The sequence below is a fragment of the Perognathus longimembris genome, chromosome 24 (assembly GCF_023159225.1).
Source record: "Perognathus longimembris pacificus isolate PPM17 chromosome 24, ASM2315922v1, whole genome shotgun sequence".
Taxonomy (NCBI): domain Eukaryota; kingdom Metazoa; phylum Chordata; class Mammalia; order Rodentia; family Heteromyidae; genus Perognathus; species Perognathus longimembris.
Window position 1 is genome coordinate 26910260 of NC_063184.1, and position 18195 is coordinate 26928454.

General features: G+C 45.7%; 2 protein-coding genes and 2 non-coding genes across 5 annotated transcripts in view; 1 reads left to right on the forward strand and 3 right to left on the reverse strand.

The window, feature by feature from the left end:
• Sh3d19 (SH3 domain containing 19) overlaps positions 1–6978 on the forward strand; it is a 95531-nt gene extending 88553 nt beyond the window's left edge. For both annotated transcript variants that reach the window (XM_048333829.1, XM_048333830.1), the window contains 5 exons: positions 1190–1392; positions 2773–2825; positions 5047–5233; positions 5622–5719; positions 6586–6978. In XM_048333829.1, the coding sequence (XP_048189786.1) occupies positions 1190–1392; positions 2773–2825; positions 5047–5233; positions 5622–5719; positions 6586–6702 (658 nt within the window). In that variant the 3' untranslated portion in view covers positions 6703–6978. The remainder of the gene's footprint in view (positions 1–1189; positions 1393–2772; positions 2826–5046; positions 5234–5621; positions 5720–6585) is intronic.
• Positions 6979–13315: 6337 nt separating this feature from the next.
• Rps3a (ribosomal protein S3A) lies at positions 13316–17407 on the reverse strand. Its single transcript, XM_048333572.1, has 6 exons — positions 17245–17407; positions 16710–16813; positions 16191–16378; positions 14495–14703; positions 13631–13740; positions 13316–13480 (listed from the first exon to the last, which is right to left on the reverse strand). Exons 1-6 carry the CDS (start codon positions 17304–17306, stop codon positions 13359–13361), a joined length of 795 nt encoding a protein of 264 aa, XP_048189529.1. The 5' UTR covers positions 17307–17407; the 3' UTR covers positions 13316–13358.
• LOC125341729 lies at positions 13987–14052 on the reverse strand. Its single transcript, XR_007209067.1, has one exon. It is a non-coding gene; the product is annotated as a small nucleolar RNA SNORD73 (small nucleolar RNA).
• Positions 15728–15800, reverse strand: LOC125341727. Its single transcript, XR_007209066.1, has one exon. It is a non-coding gene; the product is annotated as a small nucleolar RNA SNORD73 (small nucleolar RNA).
• Positions 17408–18195: the final 788 nt, after the last annotated feature.

Sequence of the window (18195 nt, forward strand, 5' to 3'; positions counted from 1 at the left end):
ACCACGAGAGTCCGATCTGTAGTAAATTACCAGATGAGCCTGAAATGGAGCTGTGGCTCAAGTGGTAGAGTGCTAGCCTTGAGCAAAACAAAGCTCAGAGACAGTGCCCAGGCCTTGTGTTCAACGCCCAGGACTGGCACAAACAAACAAACCCGTCATCATAACTACAGTAAGGAAACATACACAGGAGGAATATGGTCCAAGCTAGTACATGGCAAAAAGCAAGACCCTGTTTTCAAAACAGAGAAAGGAAGAAGGGTTAGGGACATAACTTAGGTGTAGAACACCTGCCTTGCAAAGTCCTGGGTTATAACTCCAGTATAGCCAAAAAGAATTAAAAAAAAAAAAAAGCAGTCACTGTTACTTGGATATGGAATGTATTCATGAAAATGTTTTTTATTTAAATTTATGTATTAATTAAACAAAAATTTTTTGAAAAGTTGTTGTGCAGAAAGGGTACAGTTACATAGTAGGGCAGTGTGTACATTTCTTGTGATATCTTACACCCTGTTTTTCTTTCCCTTCCCTAGGTCAGGCAGACATATATACAATACCCAATGTACCATAATGTTGGGTCGCTGACCCAATCCTTTGGGAAATACCACTTGACAAGCAGTTTTTGGTTTCACAGACCTGGTCTCTACTGTCTCTCCGTCACCCCATCTTAACAGTCATATATCAGGGAGATCATGCCCCTTTGTTTTCTGTGTTCTAGGATGAAAATGGTTTTAATTACCCAAGTACATCTTGTTCCATACTAAGCACAAAATAAATACTTATTGAAAGGCTGAAGAGATATTCCATTTTATAAACCAAAGTGTTGCTGGGCTCCGGTGGTTCAGATCTGTTATCCTTGCTACTCAAGAGGCTGAGATCTGAGGATTGCGGTTTGAAGCCAGCCCAGGCACAAAAATCCCCTAGAGACTCTTATCTCTTCTTAGCCACCAGAAAACTGAAAGTGGTGCTGTGGCTCAAAGTGGTAGAGTGCTAGCCTTGAGTGTAAGAGCTCAGGGACAGCGCCCAGGCCCTGAGTTCAAGCTCCATGACCCCCCCAAAAAAATTAATAGCTTTAAAAAAAAAGTGTTAACCAAGCCCAGAGTTTAAAATAAAACCAATTAAAGTTTTGCTGTTGTTGTTTTTTAAAGGTCATTCATTTCTACTTTAATCCATTAATGTATTCTTTGTTCAGAGGCCCAAGATGTGTCGCTCGGTTTGAATATATTGGAGATCAGAAGGATGAGTTAAGTTTCTCAGAGGGAGAAGTTATCGTTCTCAAGGAGTATGTGAATGAGGAGTGGGCGAGAGGAGACGTTGGAGACAGAACTGGGATCTTCCCCCTGAACTTCGTGGAGCTCCTTGAGGATGTTCCCCCTCCTGCTGCAAGTGTTTCGAGTGAGTAGAGACAGGATGACGTTTTATTATTACATGTATACTGATTCAGATCAACCAACAATCTAAAAATACTAAGCCACGCACATTTTCCTCCTCTTTTCTATTTTTGGTGTGCGTGTGTGTGCGTGTGTGTATGCTGGCACTAGGATTTGAGCTCCTGGCCTCAAGTGTTCACTCAGCTTTTTTGTTCACAGCCGAAGCTCTGTCACTTGAGCCGCGCCTCCACTCTTCCAACTTTTTACTGGTTAATTTGTGATATGTCTCTCATTTGACTTCCCCTGCTGGCTTTGAACCACGATCCTAAGATCTCAGCCTCCTGAGTAGCTACGATTATAAACATGAGCCCATATTTTTTTCTTTTTTTTTTTTTTTTTGCCAGTCCTGGGCCTTGAACTCAGGGCCTGAGCACTGTCCCTGGCTTCCTTTTGCTCAAGGCTAGCACTCTGCCACTTGAGCCACAGCGCCACTTCTGGCCGTTTCCTGTATATGTGGTGCTGGGGAATTGAACCCAGGGCCTCATGTATACGAGACAAGCTCTCTTGCCACTAGGCCATAGCCCCAGCCCCCCATATTTTTTCATATTATGAGTTTTTAACTTTTTTTTTTTCCAGTCCTGGGCCTTGGACTCAAGGCCTGAGCACTGTCTCTGGCTTCTTTTGCTCAAGGCTAGCACTCTACCACTTGAGCCACAGCGCCACTTCTGGTTTTTCTGTATGTGTGGTGCTGAGGAATGGAACCCAGGGCTTCATGCATACTAGGCAAGCACCCTACCACTAGGCCACATTCCAAGCCGAGTTTTTAATTTTTATGAAATTGCCATTAGGAAATTGCACATAACTGATGGGCTACAGAGTTTGTCCCCATATGGTGTTAGGATCGGTTACTTGTCACCGGCGGGTTTCGCGTTGACATGCCCACACATGCGTAACAGAACACTCGCCGCCCCGTCGCTCTCCCTCTCCCACCCATGTTACCCTAATGTTGAAGGGAAAGGGAAACTTTCATTTTAAATGTGAATGTGTACGGGAGAGTCATCGTGGTTATCCCTCAAGGCCTTCACATAAGAGAAGGCAAAGAAGGGCTAGAGGTATGACTCAAGCGGTGAAGCGCGCGCCTAGCAAGACCACGGCTCGGAGTTCAAACCCTAGTACCCCCAAAGGAAAACAAATGGCAATGAGTCGTGACACGGAAGTGGGCTGCCGGGTTTCTTGTGTCTGCGTCTTCAGCTTACGGGTGAGCACACAGCCCAGAGCAGACCAGCCGCAGGCTCAGAAAGAGCACCGTCTAGAGTCGCAGACTTTCCACTCACCCCCCTCTTCACAATTGCCCTCTCGCACTGTAGCCTTTTAACTTCGACTTTTTTATTTTATCTTAACGTAGGCACAAAGGTACCACCGAAGACCAAAAAAGAAGCTTCTGGCTCAAATTCTCAGGTAGGCTGCCTGCACGGCTTACGGTGGGGACAGCCAGATGTAAACCCCGGGAGAATGCCAAAGTTACCATCATCAAGACAACAGAGTGCAAAACCGCTTTCCTTTCGTTTCGCAGCAAGTGTCTGCAATACGCAAGTTAGGGGGTTACTGGGCTATTGCACGAGTAACTCATGCAAAACGTGTAGGAAATGAAAGCCAGTAGAGGGCCGAGGGGATGCTTCAGCCGGGAGTTTGGGGCCGTGGTGTGTGTTACGCCTCTCCGTGCTCACACCGCCTCGGTCTCGTGGCCACCTCCCGGTTGTAGCACTGAGCCGTAACGTGTGCGGAGTCCCGGGTTCACACTTGTGAAGAGCCACTGCCACCTGCCTGGGAAACGTGTTGCTTAAAGAATAAAGAAAAAATGAGCAAGGAGCCACGTGTAGTAGTGTACACCTGTAAGCTGAGCACGCGGGGAGCTGAAGGGGGATGGGGAGTTTAATGCCTGGGCTTCATAACAAGACTGAGTCATATATATATATATAAAAGGTCAGTTGAGTTGATTTACAAAATGAACTGTCATGGAAAAGAAAACAAGATAGAAGCTGACTATATAGCATTAAAAACTGCAGGGAAAAAAGTAAAATTTGTTTAAACTATAAGAAAATCAAATAAGAAAGCCAATAAACAAATAACTACAAAATTATATATTACATATAATATATAATTATAATATTATAATATTTACAGTTAACATTAAAAATTCTCCAGATGGAAGATTTCATATGTGGGGTTTCTTTTCCCATCAACTTCTTTATCTGTTTATATTTTAAAACTTTCTAAATGGCGGAGCTGGGAATCTGGCCCAGTGGTGGAGTGGTAGAGTTGCACTCCTGTTGAGCTGGGCTCCAGCGGCTTACGCCTACCTGCCTGTCATCCTAGTTACTCAGGAGGCTGAGATCTGAGGGTTGCAGTTCAAAGTCAACCCAGACAGAAAAGTCCATGTGGCTCTTAGCTCCAGTTAACCAGCAAGAGGCTGGAAGGGGAGCTGTGGCTCAAGTGCTAGAGCGCCAGCCTTGAGTGCAAAAGCTAAGGGACAGTGCCCGGGCCTGAGGGTTACCACCAGCCCATGCATATGAGCATGCGAACGCGCATGCACCAACACACACACACACACACACACACACGTACACATTCCTATAAGAGGGGTGTACGCTCAAAAAGTTGAAGTTAAATGTCTGTTGTTTTTGTTTGCTTCTTTGATTTACTATGAGTTACTGACCTCTACGCTGGAGTCTGATAGTCTCGAAGCCAAGCAAAGACCCAGAAACTTAACAGGCTATCCATTCTGATGCTGATTTAGATAAAGAAGAACTTCACGAAAAATTAGCTACTTTATCAGAATTCTTTCCTCGTGTCATAAATACTATACATAAATATTTTATGCCTTGACCTAAATTTTGATGTAATTAACCTCATAGATCACAATAAAGTGTTTTGCATAAGTGTTATATATCTCATAAAACTGGCAAAGCCACACATTCTATCATATTTGTTGTTTTAAGGTTACATTTTAAGGAAAGAAGTTATTGGAAACTTTCATTTCTGAAACTTGATAGCAACATAAAGTATTAGCCAACTTAAAGAATTTCAAGGGGCTGAGAATGTGGCCTAGTGGTAGAGCGCTTGCCTAGCATACATGAAGCCCTGGGTTCGATTCCTCAGAACCACATAAACAGAAAAGGCTGGGAGTGGCGCTGTGGCTAAAGTGGTAGAGTGCTAGCCTTGAGCAAAAGAAGCTCAAGGACAGTGCTCAGGCCCTGAGTCCAAGGCCCAGGACTGGCAAAAAAAAAAAAAAAAAGAATTTCAGGCTTTGAAATCTTATAACCCTTTAGCTTTTCTTCGTTGCTTTTTTTTTAAGCATTGTAGAACTCAGTTTAAATTTAAAAAAAAAAAAACAAAAAAACAAAAAAACCTAGTTCTGATGGGCACTGGTGGCTCACGCCTGTAATCCTAGCTACTCGGGAAGCTCAGATCTGAGGATCATGATTTGAAACCAGCCCAGGCGGGAAAATCGGTGAGACTCTCTTATCTCCAAATAACCACTAAAACCCAGAAGTGGAGCTGTGGCTCAAGTGGTAGAGCATTAATCTTGAGCAAAAAAGCTAAGGGATGGCACCCAGGCTCTGAGTTCAAGTCCTGCCCTCCCCCAAAAGAAGAAAAAAACAACCCCTGTTTCTTCCAGGATAACAATCTTTCTGAAGAATGGTGCAAAGCTCTCCACAGTTTCACCGCTGAGACCAGCGATGACTTAGCCTTCCAGCGTGGGGACCGGATTCTGATCCTGGAACGTCTGGATGCCGACTGGTACCGCGGCCGGCTGCGTGACAGGGAGGGGATCTTCCCCGCCGCCTTTGTGCAGCACTGTGCAGGTACGACCACTCCAGCCTGCCGCTTGCTCTAAAATGCTTGCACTAAATAATGGTTCGTTTTCCTTATTAAATATACTTAGTGTGCTCTGTAGATATCGTTTTCTTTTTTGAATTTTGTGTGTGTATGCGTGCTGGTCTCGGCTTGAACTCAGGGCTTGGGTGCAGTCCTAGGCTTGGGTGCTCAAGGCTAGCGCTCTACCACTTGACCCACAAGCTCCACTTCTGGCTTTGTTGTTAGTTAATTGGACGTAAGAGTCCCATGGAAAGTTCAGAATTTGTTGAAGACACTGTGTTTTGAGAATGACACGTGTAGATCTTAGAATGTTTTGTGTGTGTTCTGGGTGTACGTAGTCTTTCTGTATATATTGAGTTTGGGGTGTCTTTACAGCTGAGGCAAAAAACGTGTGTGCCACAGGACTGAAGGCGAGGAAGGCCAAAGCCTTGTATGACTTCCACGGAGAGAACGAAGACGAGCTCTCCTTCAAGGTCAGTGTCTTTCTGTTCCTGCCCTATGCACTGTAAATGTTGGCCTTGGTGTTGACAAGACATGGTATGGAAGTGTAGAATGTTCGAGAGTTCCACTTGAATGAAGAGACGCAGAGCCCATGTCTGAGGAAGGGAGTGGCGTGGTCAGGAATGCAAACACCGGAATCGAGTTCACTTTTTTTTTTTTTTTTGGCCAGTCCTGGGCCTTGGACTCAGGGCCTGAGCACTGTCCCTGGCTTCTTCCCGCTCAAGGCTAGCACTCTGCCACTTGAGCCACAGCGCCGCTTCTGGCCATTTTCTGTATATGTGGTGCTGGGGAATCGAACCTAGGGCTTCATGTATCCGAGGCAGGCACTCTTGCCACTAGGCCATATCCCCAGCCCTCGAGTTCACTTTTAATCCTGGTGTTGCTACTGATGACACATGGAAGCACCGGTGTGGAGTCTCAAACCCAAGGCCTTGCATCCTTGCTCGGCTTTTTCAATCGTGGCTAACCCTCTACCACTTGAGTCATGCTACTCAGACCTGGCATTTTTGCTGACTAGTTTGAGATGGAGCATGGCTGTCTTTCTACCCCAGCTGCCTTCAAACTGTGATCCTCAGAATTCAGCCTGGTGAGGAGCTAGGATTCTAGGCCCGAGCCACCGTCGCTGGGCTTACAGCCTCATACATACGTCTGATATTGTTCTTTACGTCGCGTGAGCTTTGTAGGGGTGGTGGTGAGCTAGGGAGGCGTAACCTGGAAGGGGTGCGAGGGACAGAGGCCTGAGGCATCTGATCCTCGGGTGCTACGGGGAGATGGTTCGTGCCGCCCGCCCACCACGCTTCCACTCCCCAGAAACCAAGCCTTGCCTTTCTTCTCCCAGGCTGGAGATATAATCACGGGGCTGGAATCTGTGAATGACGATTGGATGAGTGGAGAACTGCTGGGAAAATCCGGGATCTTTCCCAAAAACTACATCCAGTTCCTACCGGTCGGCTAAAGGCGAAGCGCGGCGCTTCCTGGACGCGAGACTCCACTTGAACTGTCTCACGCTGACTATCAGATTTGTTTTTGCACTATCCTTTTTTTTTTTTTAACAGAAAAGAGAAATATCTTAAGGTGTCCATGGTACAGGAGAATTTTCTGGAAGCAGAAACCTTGATTTTTGTAGTTAGCATTGTGGCAGTGTGTACGTGGAAACCATGCGGGAAGAATCTAGAAAGCGGACTCTCGGCTGGGGTTAGCAGGGCGGATGCACCCCCCCCCCCCCCCGGGAGAGCCCGCCCGGTGGCCTGGCAGACATCTGTTAACCATGCTTCTTCATTTTTTTACTTTAGTTTAGAAAGAGGACGTTTGACATTCTACACACTGTAACTATCGGGACATGGTTAGTAATCTAAATTTCATTTTTGTTGTTTCAATTAATCCTAACAGCTTGAGCACATTAGCCTTTAGTAGGAGGGCAAACTCTTACTTCAGAAGGGATCGTTTAGTCCTGAGCAGGAGAGCACTGGAAAGCACACTCGCCAAGTGCTCTCCATTCGTCCAGGGATTGGAAGGAGGTCAAAGTGTGTTGTTATCTTCGTCAAAAGAACCAAATGCCTTGCTAACACCACTAACCCTCACCTGCCCGCCAGGCTTCCTGCTGCCCTCCATGTATTCTTTATGTGAACAGGGTTATTAGAAAGCACATTTTCCGAATCTGCAATCATTCCTTTGACAATTACTGGTACCCAAAGGAAAACTCATCTTCTTTGCATTCTCCCAGTAATCCATAAAAAGCTGTGTCTTGTTGTAGTGGAACAATATGAATCACGTATAGTATCTTAGAATACAGAGCAACTGTTAAGATGAAGAGCGGTGCCAAACCCCGCAGCTCGTTTTTTCAAAATATAATCAGGAAGAAAAATAACTAAGATGACTAAAGGCTGGTACTTTATTCTCCCTGCCTCGTCCCTGCACAATAATTAGAGAAAATAAAAGGCCACTTTCCTGCCATCCGTGGTCACACATCCCAAGCTTAAGGCAAAAGTGGTTCGTTGCATAACTGAATCAATTACAATTTAGGGGCAAAAGCCAAATAGGTTGAAGACAATCTTGCTGACGGAACAATGGGATGAGATTTCATTGCAAATGTAAAACACTTTCCCAACAATGTTTGCGACTTTCTTCTGTTTTTGAGAAGAGTTTCATATGCTGGACCACTTTTTCTTTTTCTTTCTTTTTTTCTTTTTCCTTTTCTTTTTTTCAGGTCTTGGGGTTTGAACTCAGGGCCTGGGCACTGTCCCCAGCTTTTGTGCTCAAGGCTAGTAGTATTCTACCACTTGAACCACAACTCCACTTCAGCTTTTTTGTGTGTTTTAATTGGAGATAAGAGTCTCAGATTATCCTGCCCAGGCTGGCTTGGAACTCTAATCCTCAGATCTCAGCCTCCTAAATAACTAGGATTACAGGCGTGAGCCACGTGCATCGACTGTGAGCCCACTTTTTAGTTTCTGTTCCTTTCCCCATTTTCCACAAGGCAAGGCGGCCAGTGATCACACCGTTATTTGAATACGTCATGGTGTTCTGGAAGGAAGCGATGTTGACTTAGTCTCTGACTAAAGTCCATCTTCCCAATAACATGGTGACATTTGACTTTGGAGTAGGAGGGCTGCATTTCTGTCTGTTTTGAGTGAAAGGAAAGTATTAAATGTTTCAAATTTCATTAAACTTTTCAAATTTCATTAGAAGATAAGTCATACAAGGAATTATTAAAAGCATTATTCAAACTAAATTCTCATTTACAGCAAGGTATATCATAGCAGGAAAGGGGTAAGGATGTAGAAGGGACATGATATATATCTTTGCCTGTGTAATTTTAACACGTTGCATTGAGGATTCTGAAAACCTGTCTTTATTGGAGAATTACTGGAGAAAAAAAAAAAAGATCCCTCAAATGTTGGCCTTCGGTAAGCAGAATGACACGTGCAATACTTGTAAATCTATTTGACACTATAATAAACTGAACAGAACTTTTCAAGTCTGTTTCTCAAGCTAAACTAAATTTTATGTCTCCAGTTCTTTGCGTCATACAAGATGGATGGATAGATGGATGGATGGTTTTGTGGATGGAAGCATGGATATGTAGATGCCTCTCAGAAATAGCTGTATAAAGGCTGGGAATGTGGCTTAGTGGCAGAGTGCTTGCCTAGCATGTATGAAGCCCTGGGTTTGATTCCTTAGTACCACATAAAAAGAAAAATCTGGAAGTGGCACTATGGCTCAGAAGCATGCTAGCCTTGAGCTTCGCTCAGGGATAGTGTCCAGGCCCCAAGTTCAAGCCCAAGGACTAGCAAAATAAACAAAACAAATAGCAATATAACCTTGAATCATTCATATCTTTCCTCTTTGTGGACAAAAAGAAATGTATTGTAACAAACTTGGCAGTTTTGTGTAATTTCATTCTATCATGCTTTGCTTTTTGCTTCGTTTATTACCCCTTCAACTGATAGAGCAAAAATGTCCCCAAGGTTTTCATAGGTACTGTCTTAGTCAGGGAAAGAAATACGACTGTTTCCTCCACGAATTTTAGATGAAAACATACTATTGTTCATCTGTGTCAGCTTTTTAATTTCTTTAAACAAAAATACTTGAAGAGGCTAAGAACACTCCCAGTAACTTGCTTCTTCTTAGCAGGCCCCGACAGCCTCATCGCCCATTCAGCTAAAACCTTCCCAATGAATTGATAATTTCCATGATCAAATCACCTGTCAGTAGCACCACCTTCTGAGGATCAAGCCCCCAACGTAAGAGCCTTCTGGAGACACTTCATATCTAAGCCATATCTAAATCTCAAATCACAAAATCATTGTGTTTGTAAGGTTGAAACTGGAGAAGCCATTTATTTTTCTCTGAATACCCAAAGACAGCATCTCTTTAAATATGTCTTTATTGAGCTAGCTGGAGGAGTAATGTAATATACTATCATTATGCTTATGGAAATCAGAGGTGTAGAGATAATCTGAAAAGAATGTTAAAATTTATTATTAGAATTGGCAGGCTGGGAATATGGCCTAGTTGAAAGTGTTTGCCTTGTATACATGAAACCCTGGGTTTGATTCCCTAGCACCACATATATAGAAAAGGCCAGAAGTGGCGCTGTGGCTCAAGTGGCAGAGTGCTAGCCTTGTGCAAAAAGAAGCCAGGGACAGTGCTCAGGCCCTGAGTCCAAGGCCCAGGACTGGCCAAAAACAACAAACAAAAAACTGGCATTAAAATATTTTTACAATGGACCTCTAAATCAGTACTCTTAGTAGTCATTGTTTAGCTTTAGTCTCTTCTGTACATGTGATAAATATACCTGAGAAAATAGTGATGGGTATATAAATTATATTACTTTGATAATGATGGTTTATTTTTAAAGCATATAGGCCACATGATCCATGATTCAATGCCATTTTGAATGCCTCCGAATGAATTTGTGAGTAGTGAATCTTTTTCAGAACTAATGGCAAGTCCGTTTCTAACCAGTGCCTTGTCAATTATGGAAGGAAAAAACAAATCCAGTCTCAGAACAACACCACCATCTAGGGGCCTCTTCCTTAGTTGCAGGCTCTTGCTGTGACAGCACTGAAGTCATTGGAGACCAGAGCTCAGCCTGCAGTGCTTAAATGATTTGTCGAATATGTACTAGCAGAATCTAAATTAAAACTTGGGGGCTGGGGAGATAGCCTAGTGGCAAGAGTGCCTGCCTCGGATACACGAGGCCCTAGGTTCGATTCCCCAGCACCACATATACAGAAAAACGGCCAGAAGCGGCGCTGTGGCTCAAGTGGCGGAGTGCTAGCCTTGAGCGGGAAGAAGCCAGGGACAGTGCTCAGGCCCTGAGTCCAAGGCCCAGGACTGGCCAAAAAAAAAACTTGGCAGTGTTATGGTTATGATAAAATGGTACGTTTCTCAGCACTTACAACTGGTAAGTCTTCCTGGCCTGCAAAATGCATCTTCTTATGCAGTTGCTCAGAACACCTGGAATCCCAGTGTTCAGGGGGTGAAGGCAGAATTGTGAGTTCAAGACCAGTCTGAGCTATGTAGTAGACCCTACTATGTTTATGTTACCTAGGGCACTAACATGAGCTGAATGGCTAATGCCGTTTCCTTTTTTCCCCTGTTGATGTTAAATGGGGGAAATAACCAAATGCTTGGAACATCCCATCTTACAAAACGTATCAGAAAGGCTGCGCTTTTGCTAAGTAGCAACTGAAACATGAGTTTCAGACAGATACAGCATAAAATGAGTCTGGGACACAATCCTGGATGTTTTTGAAAGAATTCTAATGTCTTGAAATGTTAAAAAAAAAAAAGGGGGGGGCAATAATTCGGTGGTTTTAGGAGAAACAATGATTCCATTCAGAAAGTTGTCACCTACTGGTTTATTTTTAACAAGAATTAGCAATCTCTGGTTTTGCTAACCAGGACTCTAGTATCAAAGGCTTGCCTCCTCTACTTTCTATCTACATACCATGGCTAATCAACCATCAAAATACAAAAATACTGGCCTGTATTTTATTTATTGCCAGTCCTGGGCCTTGGACTCAGGGCCTGAGCACTTTTCCTGGCTTCCTTTTGCTCAGGGCTAGCACTCTGCCACTTGAGCCACAGCGCCACTTCCGGCTTTTTCTGTTTATGTGGTGCAGAGAATCGAACCCAGGGCTTCATGCATGCTAGGCAAGCACTTTACCACTAAGTCACATTCCCAGTCCCTGGCCTATATTTTAAAAGGAACAGGCCAGGCACGACAACATGTGCCTGTTAGTTCCAGGTACTCATGGCGGGAACACATGGTAGGACATTGCCAGTACCTCCCTCCAGGGAATGCCCAAAGACTTAACATTCCTCAACTATGCACCACTGCTTAAAAGATTCTACCCTTTCAGCTAGACATGGTGGGCTCACACCAGTAATGCTCAAATTGGGAGAATCAAGGCTCACTTTCAGCCTGGATCAAAACAGTTGTTTACAAGCCCTTGTCTCGAACTGAAAGGCTAGAACAGTAGTGTGTGCCTGTGCATCCCAAGTGTGCAGGAAGCATATTAGGAGGTTGATAGTATAGGACAGCTCAGGAGAAAAGCAAGACCCTATTCAAAAGTAAAAAAAAGGCTTGGGCATGTCTAGAGTCCACCTCTCATCAGCTCCACTGCACAGGGGTTCAAGCCTTACAACGCGGGCTTCAGGTACTTCAGAGCCAAATACTTCACTGCACAATCCTGCCGTGATACACTGCGCCAGCACCCCCCAGTATTCAGTGACAGAAAGCTGACCCCATGTCATTTGTCAGACCTGGTTCTGATTTGGCAGGTGAAATGCTTGTTGTACCCAGCTTGCAAGCTAAAAGCTCAGCCTGCCAGTTTTGTGGACGCTACCAGTTAGACATAAAGCTTCTGGGCCAGAAAAGGGATTTTTACTGCTGAGCCAAAATTAATAGCTGGGCTCATGTTTGTCAGCTTCCTGTGCCAACTCCCAAGGTGACACAAGGGCTGTTGTGCAGGGGACACTTAAGATTTACTATCTCCATGGCAAGTGGAAGGCGGCATTTCTGGGAGAAGACATTACATCATCCCTCCAGGTTGTCCACCAAGATGTAAACCCGGCTCTGAGGCCAAGTTCAAAGCGCAGAGGGGCACTGCCGGCATACACACTGGTCAAGGCCTTGGAGGGACACCAGGCTGTGCAGCTGGCTTTCCCAACTACTGACCACGCTTGACCACGTGCGTGAGCTTGGGACACTGAGGTTGGCTGCAATCTTTCACGAAGGGCAGGCTGGCCTTCAACATCTCATCACAATGCTCTCCAGGGTCCTACACTTCAGCACCCCCCCCCGGACTTTTAGGGAGCCAAGGGGTATATATTCATTGTGCATCTGTCAAAGTGAGCCTAAACTCATCTAGGCTTTGATGCCATCACCCTTAAATGGGCAAAAAGGAAACTCTGGCCAATAGGTGTATCTCAGTCCACCTTTTCCTCGCAAGCAAAAGCATTAAGGGAAGCCAGTCTTGTTCAGGGCTTGCTGTTAAACCAGGTTTGTAGCATCACCATGTTGGGGGACAGATGGGGCTGAAGTTTCAGTTGAGATCTAAGGATCAGGGTTCAAAGCCAGTCCAGGCAGCAAAAACCTGTAAGTGGAAGGCATTGCTCCTGCCTTGAGCAAAAACCAGAGTCCCCAAGTTCAAGTCCTAGTACCAGAACCAAAACAAAAAACGTCCCCTCTAGCTAGGTGTCAGTGGCTCACACCTGTAATTCCCCAGCTACTCTGTAAGACCGGAGAACGGATTCAAAGCCAGCCTGGACAGAAAAGTCCATGATTATCTCCAATTAACTGACAAAATACCTAAGTGGAGTTGTGGCTCAAGTGGTAGGGTGTTAGCCTTGAACAAAAAAGCTCAGGGACAGCATCCAGACTGGTGCGTGCACCCTCACAAAATGCTTATCACTACAGCTTCTAAGTCGCACAGTGCCATTTTAACTACTTAATAGAGGAAACCCACACAAAGTCCAAAAGTTGACCAGGTCACCTCAAATTAGAGAATCTGATTCACCTAGATGCCAGCCTTACAAAGAATGCTGAGATGCAACCATCACAAATAGGCCTTTTATTTGTCACTATTAAAACTCTGAGTTTTAAACAGATTCTTGGACTGGTGGTTCATATCCATCAGCTCGCTCGACTTTAGCACCAGTCTCGTCCCCAGTAGCTTTTCCAGAACTACCACCTTCACCATGAAGCTCCATGAGTTTTCCCACTAAAAAAGAAAAATTAGCCTTGTTATAAACAGTCATATCTTTAAACAATGGCCTTCAATACTGATAGGCAAGGCACAAGTGTTGATTGAAGGCCGTTATTTGGTCATTAGGTCCCACAATTGTTCAAGAATCCTGGGCTTCTCACTTACATTCAAACTTGGGCTTCTTCAGCATTTTTACTTTTCTAACGAAGACATCATGCAGTGGATAAATAGACTGGCAGGCCTTTTCTATGTCTTTGCCAATGCTGTCTGGAATCCTGCAAACCATCAATAATACATTAAAAGGGGGAAGGAAAAAGGGCTGGTTTCTCATATATGGAAAGAAACCCAAGAAAAAACCTACAGAAAACATTTTATTTAATTGACAAACATCCAAATACAAGACTATTGCACCTTAACAGGTAAGGAAGGGTATGATTTAGACAGCTAACTAGTGACAAAACTGGTGTACTGAGTGAGTCACTTTCTATTACACCTTTTCATCCATTTGTACACTGCATGGGAACATCAGAAAAATAGAAGTTATCATTGAATATCATCTGGGACCGAAACTTTTTTCATCATGTGTTCCCATACAGCATTAATTGTGGAAGGTTTTTATCTATTCCGTGTATTTTCTAATTTTGTTGCCTAAACACATCATTCAAATCCTGAGACAATTTCAACCAAAAAGTCCTCCCACCATTCACTGAGCCCTTAGCACTGGTAAAAAGTGAGAGATCTTGTCAGGCACCTGTGGCTCATGCCTATAATCCTAGCTACTATGAAGGCTAAGATCTGAAGATCATGGCAGGAAAGTCTGTGAGAATGCTCTTATCTCCACTTAAGTACCAGAAAACAGGAAGCAGTACTGTGGCTCCAAGTGGTAGAGCACTAGTCTTGAGCAAAAAAGCTCAGGGACAGCGCCCAGAAGATCTAGAATACTGTGTACTGTTTTGTTTTGTTTTTTTACAAAGAGGTAAAATTCTACCTTGTCTACCAACCTGTGGTTGTAAGAAGAAAACCACTTACAATTTATTAACTACTTCTTTCAAGTCATTTGTCTGCACCTCTCTGGTCATGATCTCCATCATCTTCTTCCGGATCTGGCGCACCTGCTGATGCTGGGCATAGGAGGTCTTGCGGATTTGATTGTTGCGTTTTTTAGTAAAACCAACACAGAACAGACGAAGCAAATAACCATCTGTAGTCTTGACATCAACATGAGCTTCAATCATGGTCTAAAGGGGAAAAGATACTCTCAGATACAAAAGGCTTTAAGAATGACTAGTTCTGTCTCTAAAGTCCCAACATAAAGCAGCCCGAGTGTTGCCGGGTGCTAGTGAATCATGCCGAGATCCGAGGATTGCAGTTCGAAACCAGCCCTGGCAGAAAAGTCCAGGAGACTCATCTCCGGTTAACAGGTGTGCCTCAAGTGGTAGAACACTAACTGAATGAAAAAGCATAGTGAGAGCCTGAAGCCCTGATTCAAGCCCCTGCGCGCGTGCGCGCGCACACACACGAGCTGTAGTCTCCACTACTCACTGTACAATATAAAGATACAGCTTGTTTATAGAATTAATTTTGACTCTACCAAGGTACCCTTCAACTCTTCCATACCCAGCTAAAGAAATACAAAGGCTTCTCAACTATCCTCCTGCCTTTTAAACCCACTATTACCCAACTCTACTAACACCTATGTAGTTTGGATGTTCATCCTCAGTAGTCCACCCCCTTTGGAACTATGGAAGAGGAAAGTTCTAAGGTGACCATATGGATATCAACAGTAAAAGCTTGTTTTAACCTAGCATGCATGAAGCCCTGGGTTCGATTCCTTAGTACCACATAAACAGAAAGAGGTGGAAGTGGCGCTGTGGTTCAAGAGCTAGAGTGCTAGCCTTGGGCAAAAAGAAGCCAGGGACAGTGCTCAGGCCCTGATTTCAAGCCCCAGAACTGGCAAAAAGAAACAAATAAATGCATTCTGACCATGTAAAGAAGTTACTGCTACACTAAACATACAGTTTTTTAAAGTGGTATGTTCCAAAAAAGACCTGCTAATGACTAACCTTTCAATTAAAATGAGAATCCATGATTAATGGCTGTATCATTGCCTAAATTTTAAGAACGACCATCTTAAGTAGGGACAAAAACTGACTTGCTTTGCATTTTCGAATTATATACCTTTAACAAATGCCAATGTCCACAACCACAAACACAGACCAATAGCCACACATCTGCAGATATGCAAACCTAAAACCTTAAGGGAATGTCAGAAATAAATGTACCGGTATAATCAGTATGTATCATATGGGACCGAAACACTTTGTCATCATTCATTCCCATACACAGTGCCCCAAAACTGCAGCGTGGGCCAGATACATCATCAATGTGTTTTATATACAATCTTTTATCCGCACTATTCAGCAGACACTCTTCCACCCATTTTACAGATAGGTGAGTTACTCCTTGCCAGCGAACACAATTAAGCTAGGCCACACACTACACACTACTCTGCTAGCCTAGGTAATGTTTATAACAAATTAGGCTCCAGAGTACGCAACCTAATAAACAGTAATTTAACATGAAACCTAAGTTCCATGAAAATGGACCTTTCAAGGAAATTCCATCAGAGGCCACAGGTCTCATCTGGTGACCTGATCCAACACCACTCTAGGCCACTCGGGGTTACGCAGTTCACCGCACAGTCCCGCACTGTTCTGGGCCTCACCTGCCACTTTTTGACCATGGAGCACATTTTGTCTCGGGTGAGATCCATGCCATGGAAGTTGGTCAGACAGTTCTTGCCCTGAACATCCTCAGTAATGAGCTTGAACTTTCTGAATGCGACTTCATCATTCTGCAGATCGGCGAGGCTCACTTCAAACACCCGACCCTTGAGGCCATCAGATGCGATTTCTATGGAACGAGAATGCAATGTCTTAGTGGGAAGGAAGCGCGGAAGCAAAGCCACGTCTATGTGGTCGTGAACGCCACTTGAGATTAAAAATTAAGCTGATGGCAAACTGTCAAGACTTAACATTCCTTACCAAGACACTAAAGTTTAGTACCCACTATGCGTTTTCTTAGCAAACTGTCAAGGCAGCTCTTCAATTCTCCAAGCTCAGTGTGGCAAAGACAAGCACCCCAGATGCCAAACACCAACCCGATTCGGCTGAAGTCGCCCCCCACCACAGATGTGGGCCGTAACCCACAGGCCCCAATGTAAGAGGAACATTAAGATACGCACTGGTTCCTTGAGTCCTCGTGACTAGTGTTTTCCCAATATTCCTTATATTGAACATGGCCGGCGCTTTCACATCATACCAATCTTTCTTAGAAAATGGATCAACCCTGGAGCAGAAGAAGAGCAGGTTCGGGTTTCACGGAAAGAAAACCACCTATTGCCACCCGGAACAAACAGTGCCGTGAACACATTCCCAGCAAGAAGCTAACTCGGCGGCCGCAGTCCTCAGCCGCTGCTCGCGTCCCCGGAGGACGACCAGACCCGTCGGCGGCTCACGCGGGGGCGGCTTCCCCGAGCCCCGGGCTGCTGGGCGCCCGACGATGGCCTCCAGGCGCACGACGCCGGGGTGCGGGGGGCCCCGGAGCCCGCCAGGCTCGAGCCGAGCCGCCGCCAGGCCGCGGTCCGGGCGCCCCGCTCAGCTGCGCTGCGCGCAATCCGACTCGCATCCCCGCCATCCCGCCCGCCACGAGACCCGGAACCCGCCCGCCGTCCCCGCCAGGCCCCCACAGAGCAGGGGCCCACGGGCGTCCGCACTCACACTTTCTTCTTGGCTCCCTTTTTACCGCCTTTGGTAAGGCGCTTGTTCTTGCCGACCGCCATGGTGCTGGTCAGAGAGCCGAAAGGGCGGAAGCGCAACTCGCGCGAGAACTTAGGCGTGAGGGGCGGGGCGCGCCGCGTACGTGGTGATCCCGGCCCTCTCGCCTTTCCGTTCCCAAAGCTCTCGCGACAATACACGAAGACGTTTGCCGACGAGAGTAGCCTGAGACAGCGCCCCCGTGTGCGCGGAGGCCGCGCCGCCACGCCACGCCGCCGCGCTCGGCGTCTCGGAAGGCCACGCCCACTGCCTCTCATCTCCTGCCCAACTCGTCGGGTAATTCACGCTGCTTCCGGCCGTGCGCTTGGGCTGGGGGAACCAGGCCGCGAGTCCGAGTTCGAATGCACGCTCCACAGCCCCAGCCCTGCGGCTCCCCGGGGTGGGAGGCCTTGCGGGTTGGGGTGGGCGCCAGGTCCCCGGCGGTGGCCCTGGCGTCCCCCGCACTCCACCCATCTCCATGGTAGGAGACCAACGGGGTTGGGCAGGGCGTTTCCCATTTTTGTAACCAATCATTTTATTTTATTTATTATTATTATTTTTTTTTTTTTTTTGGCCAGTCCTGGGGCTTGGACTCAGGGCCTGAGCACTGTCCCTGGCTTCTTTTTGCTCAAGGCTAGCACTCTGCCACTTGAGCCACAGCGCCACTTCTGGCCGTTTTCTGTATATGTGGTGCTGGGGAATTGAACCCAGGGCCTCATGTATACCAGGCAAGCACTCTTGCCACTAGGCCATATCCCCAGCCCCTTTATTTTATTTTATTTTGTTTTGTTTTTTGTTTTTGCTCAAGGCTGGCTGGCCCAGCCACCTAGGCCGCGCTTCTCCTTCCTGCGTTTTGCTGGTTAATGGGACCCGAGTCCTGAGTTTGTCCACTTGTTCCTCCCTGTAGGGTATTTT

Excerpts from the sequence above, each read along its gene's own strand:
- Rps3a (XM_048333572.1), bottom strand. The coding sequence starts at position 17,306 with ATGGCGGTCGGCAAGAACAAGCGCCTTACCAAAGGCGGTAAAAAGGGA. Across the intron at positions 16,814-17,244 it reads AAGGGAGCCAAGAAGAAAGT|GGTTGATCCATTTTCTAAGA; the intron begins GTGAGTGCGGAC and ends CTTCTGCTCCAG. Across the intron at positions 13,481-13,630 it reads GAAGAAGCCCAAGTTTGAAT|TGGGAAAACTCATGGAGCTT; the intron begins GTAAGTGAGAAG and ends TTTCTTTTTTAG.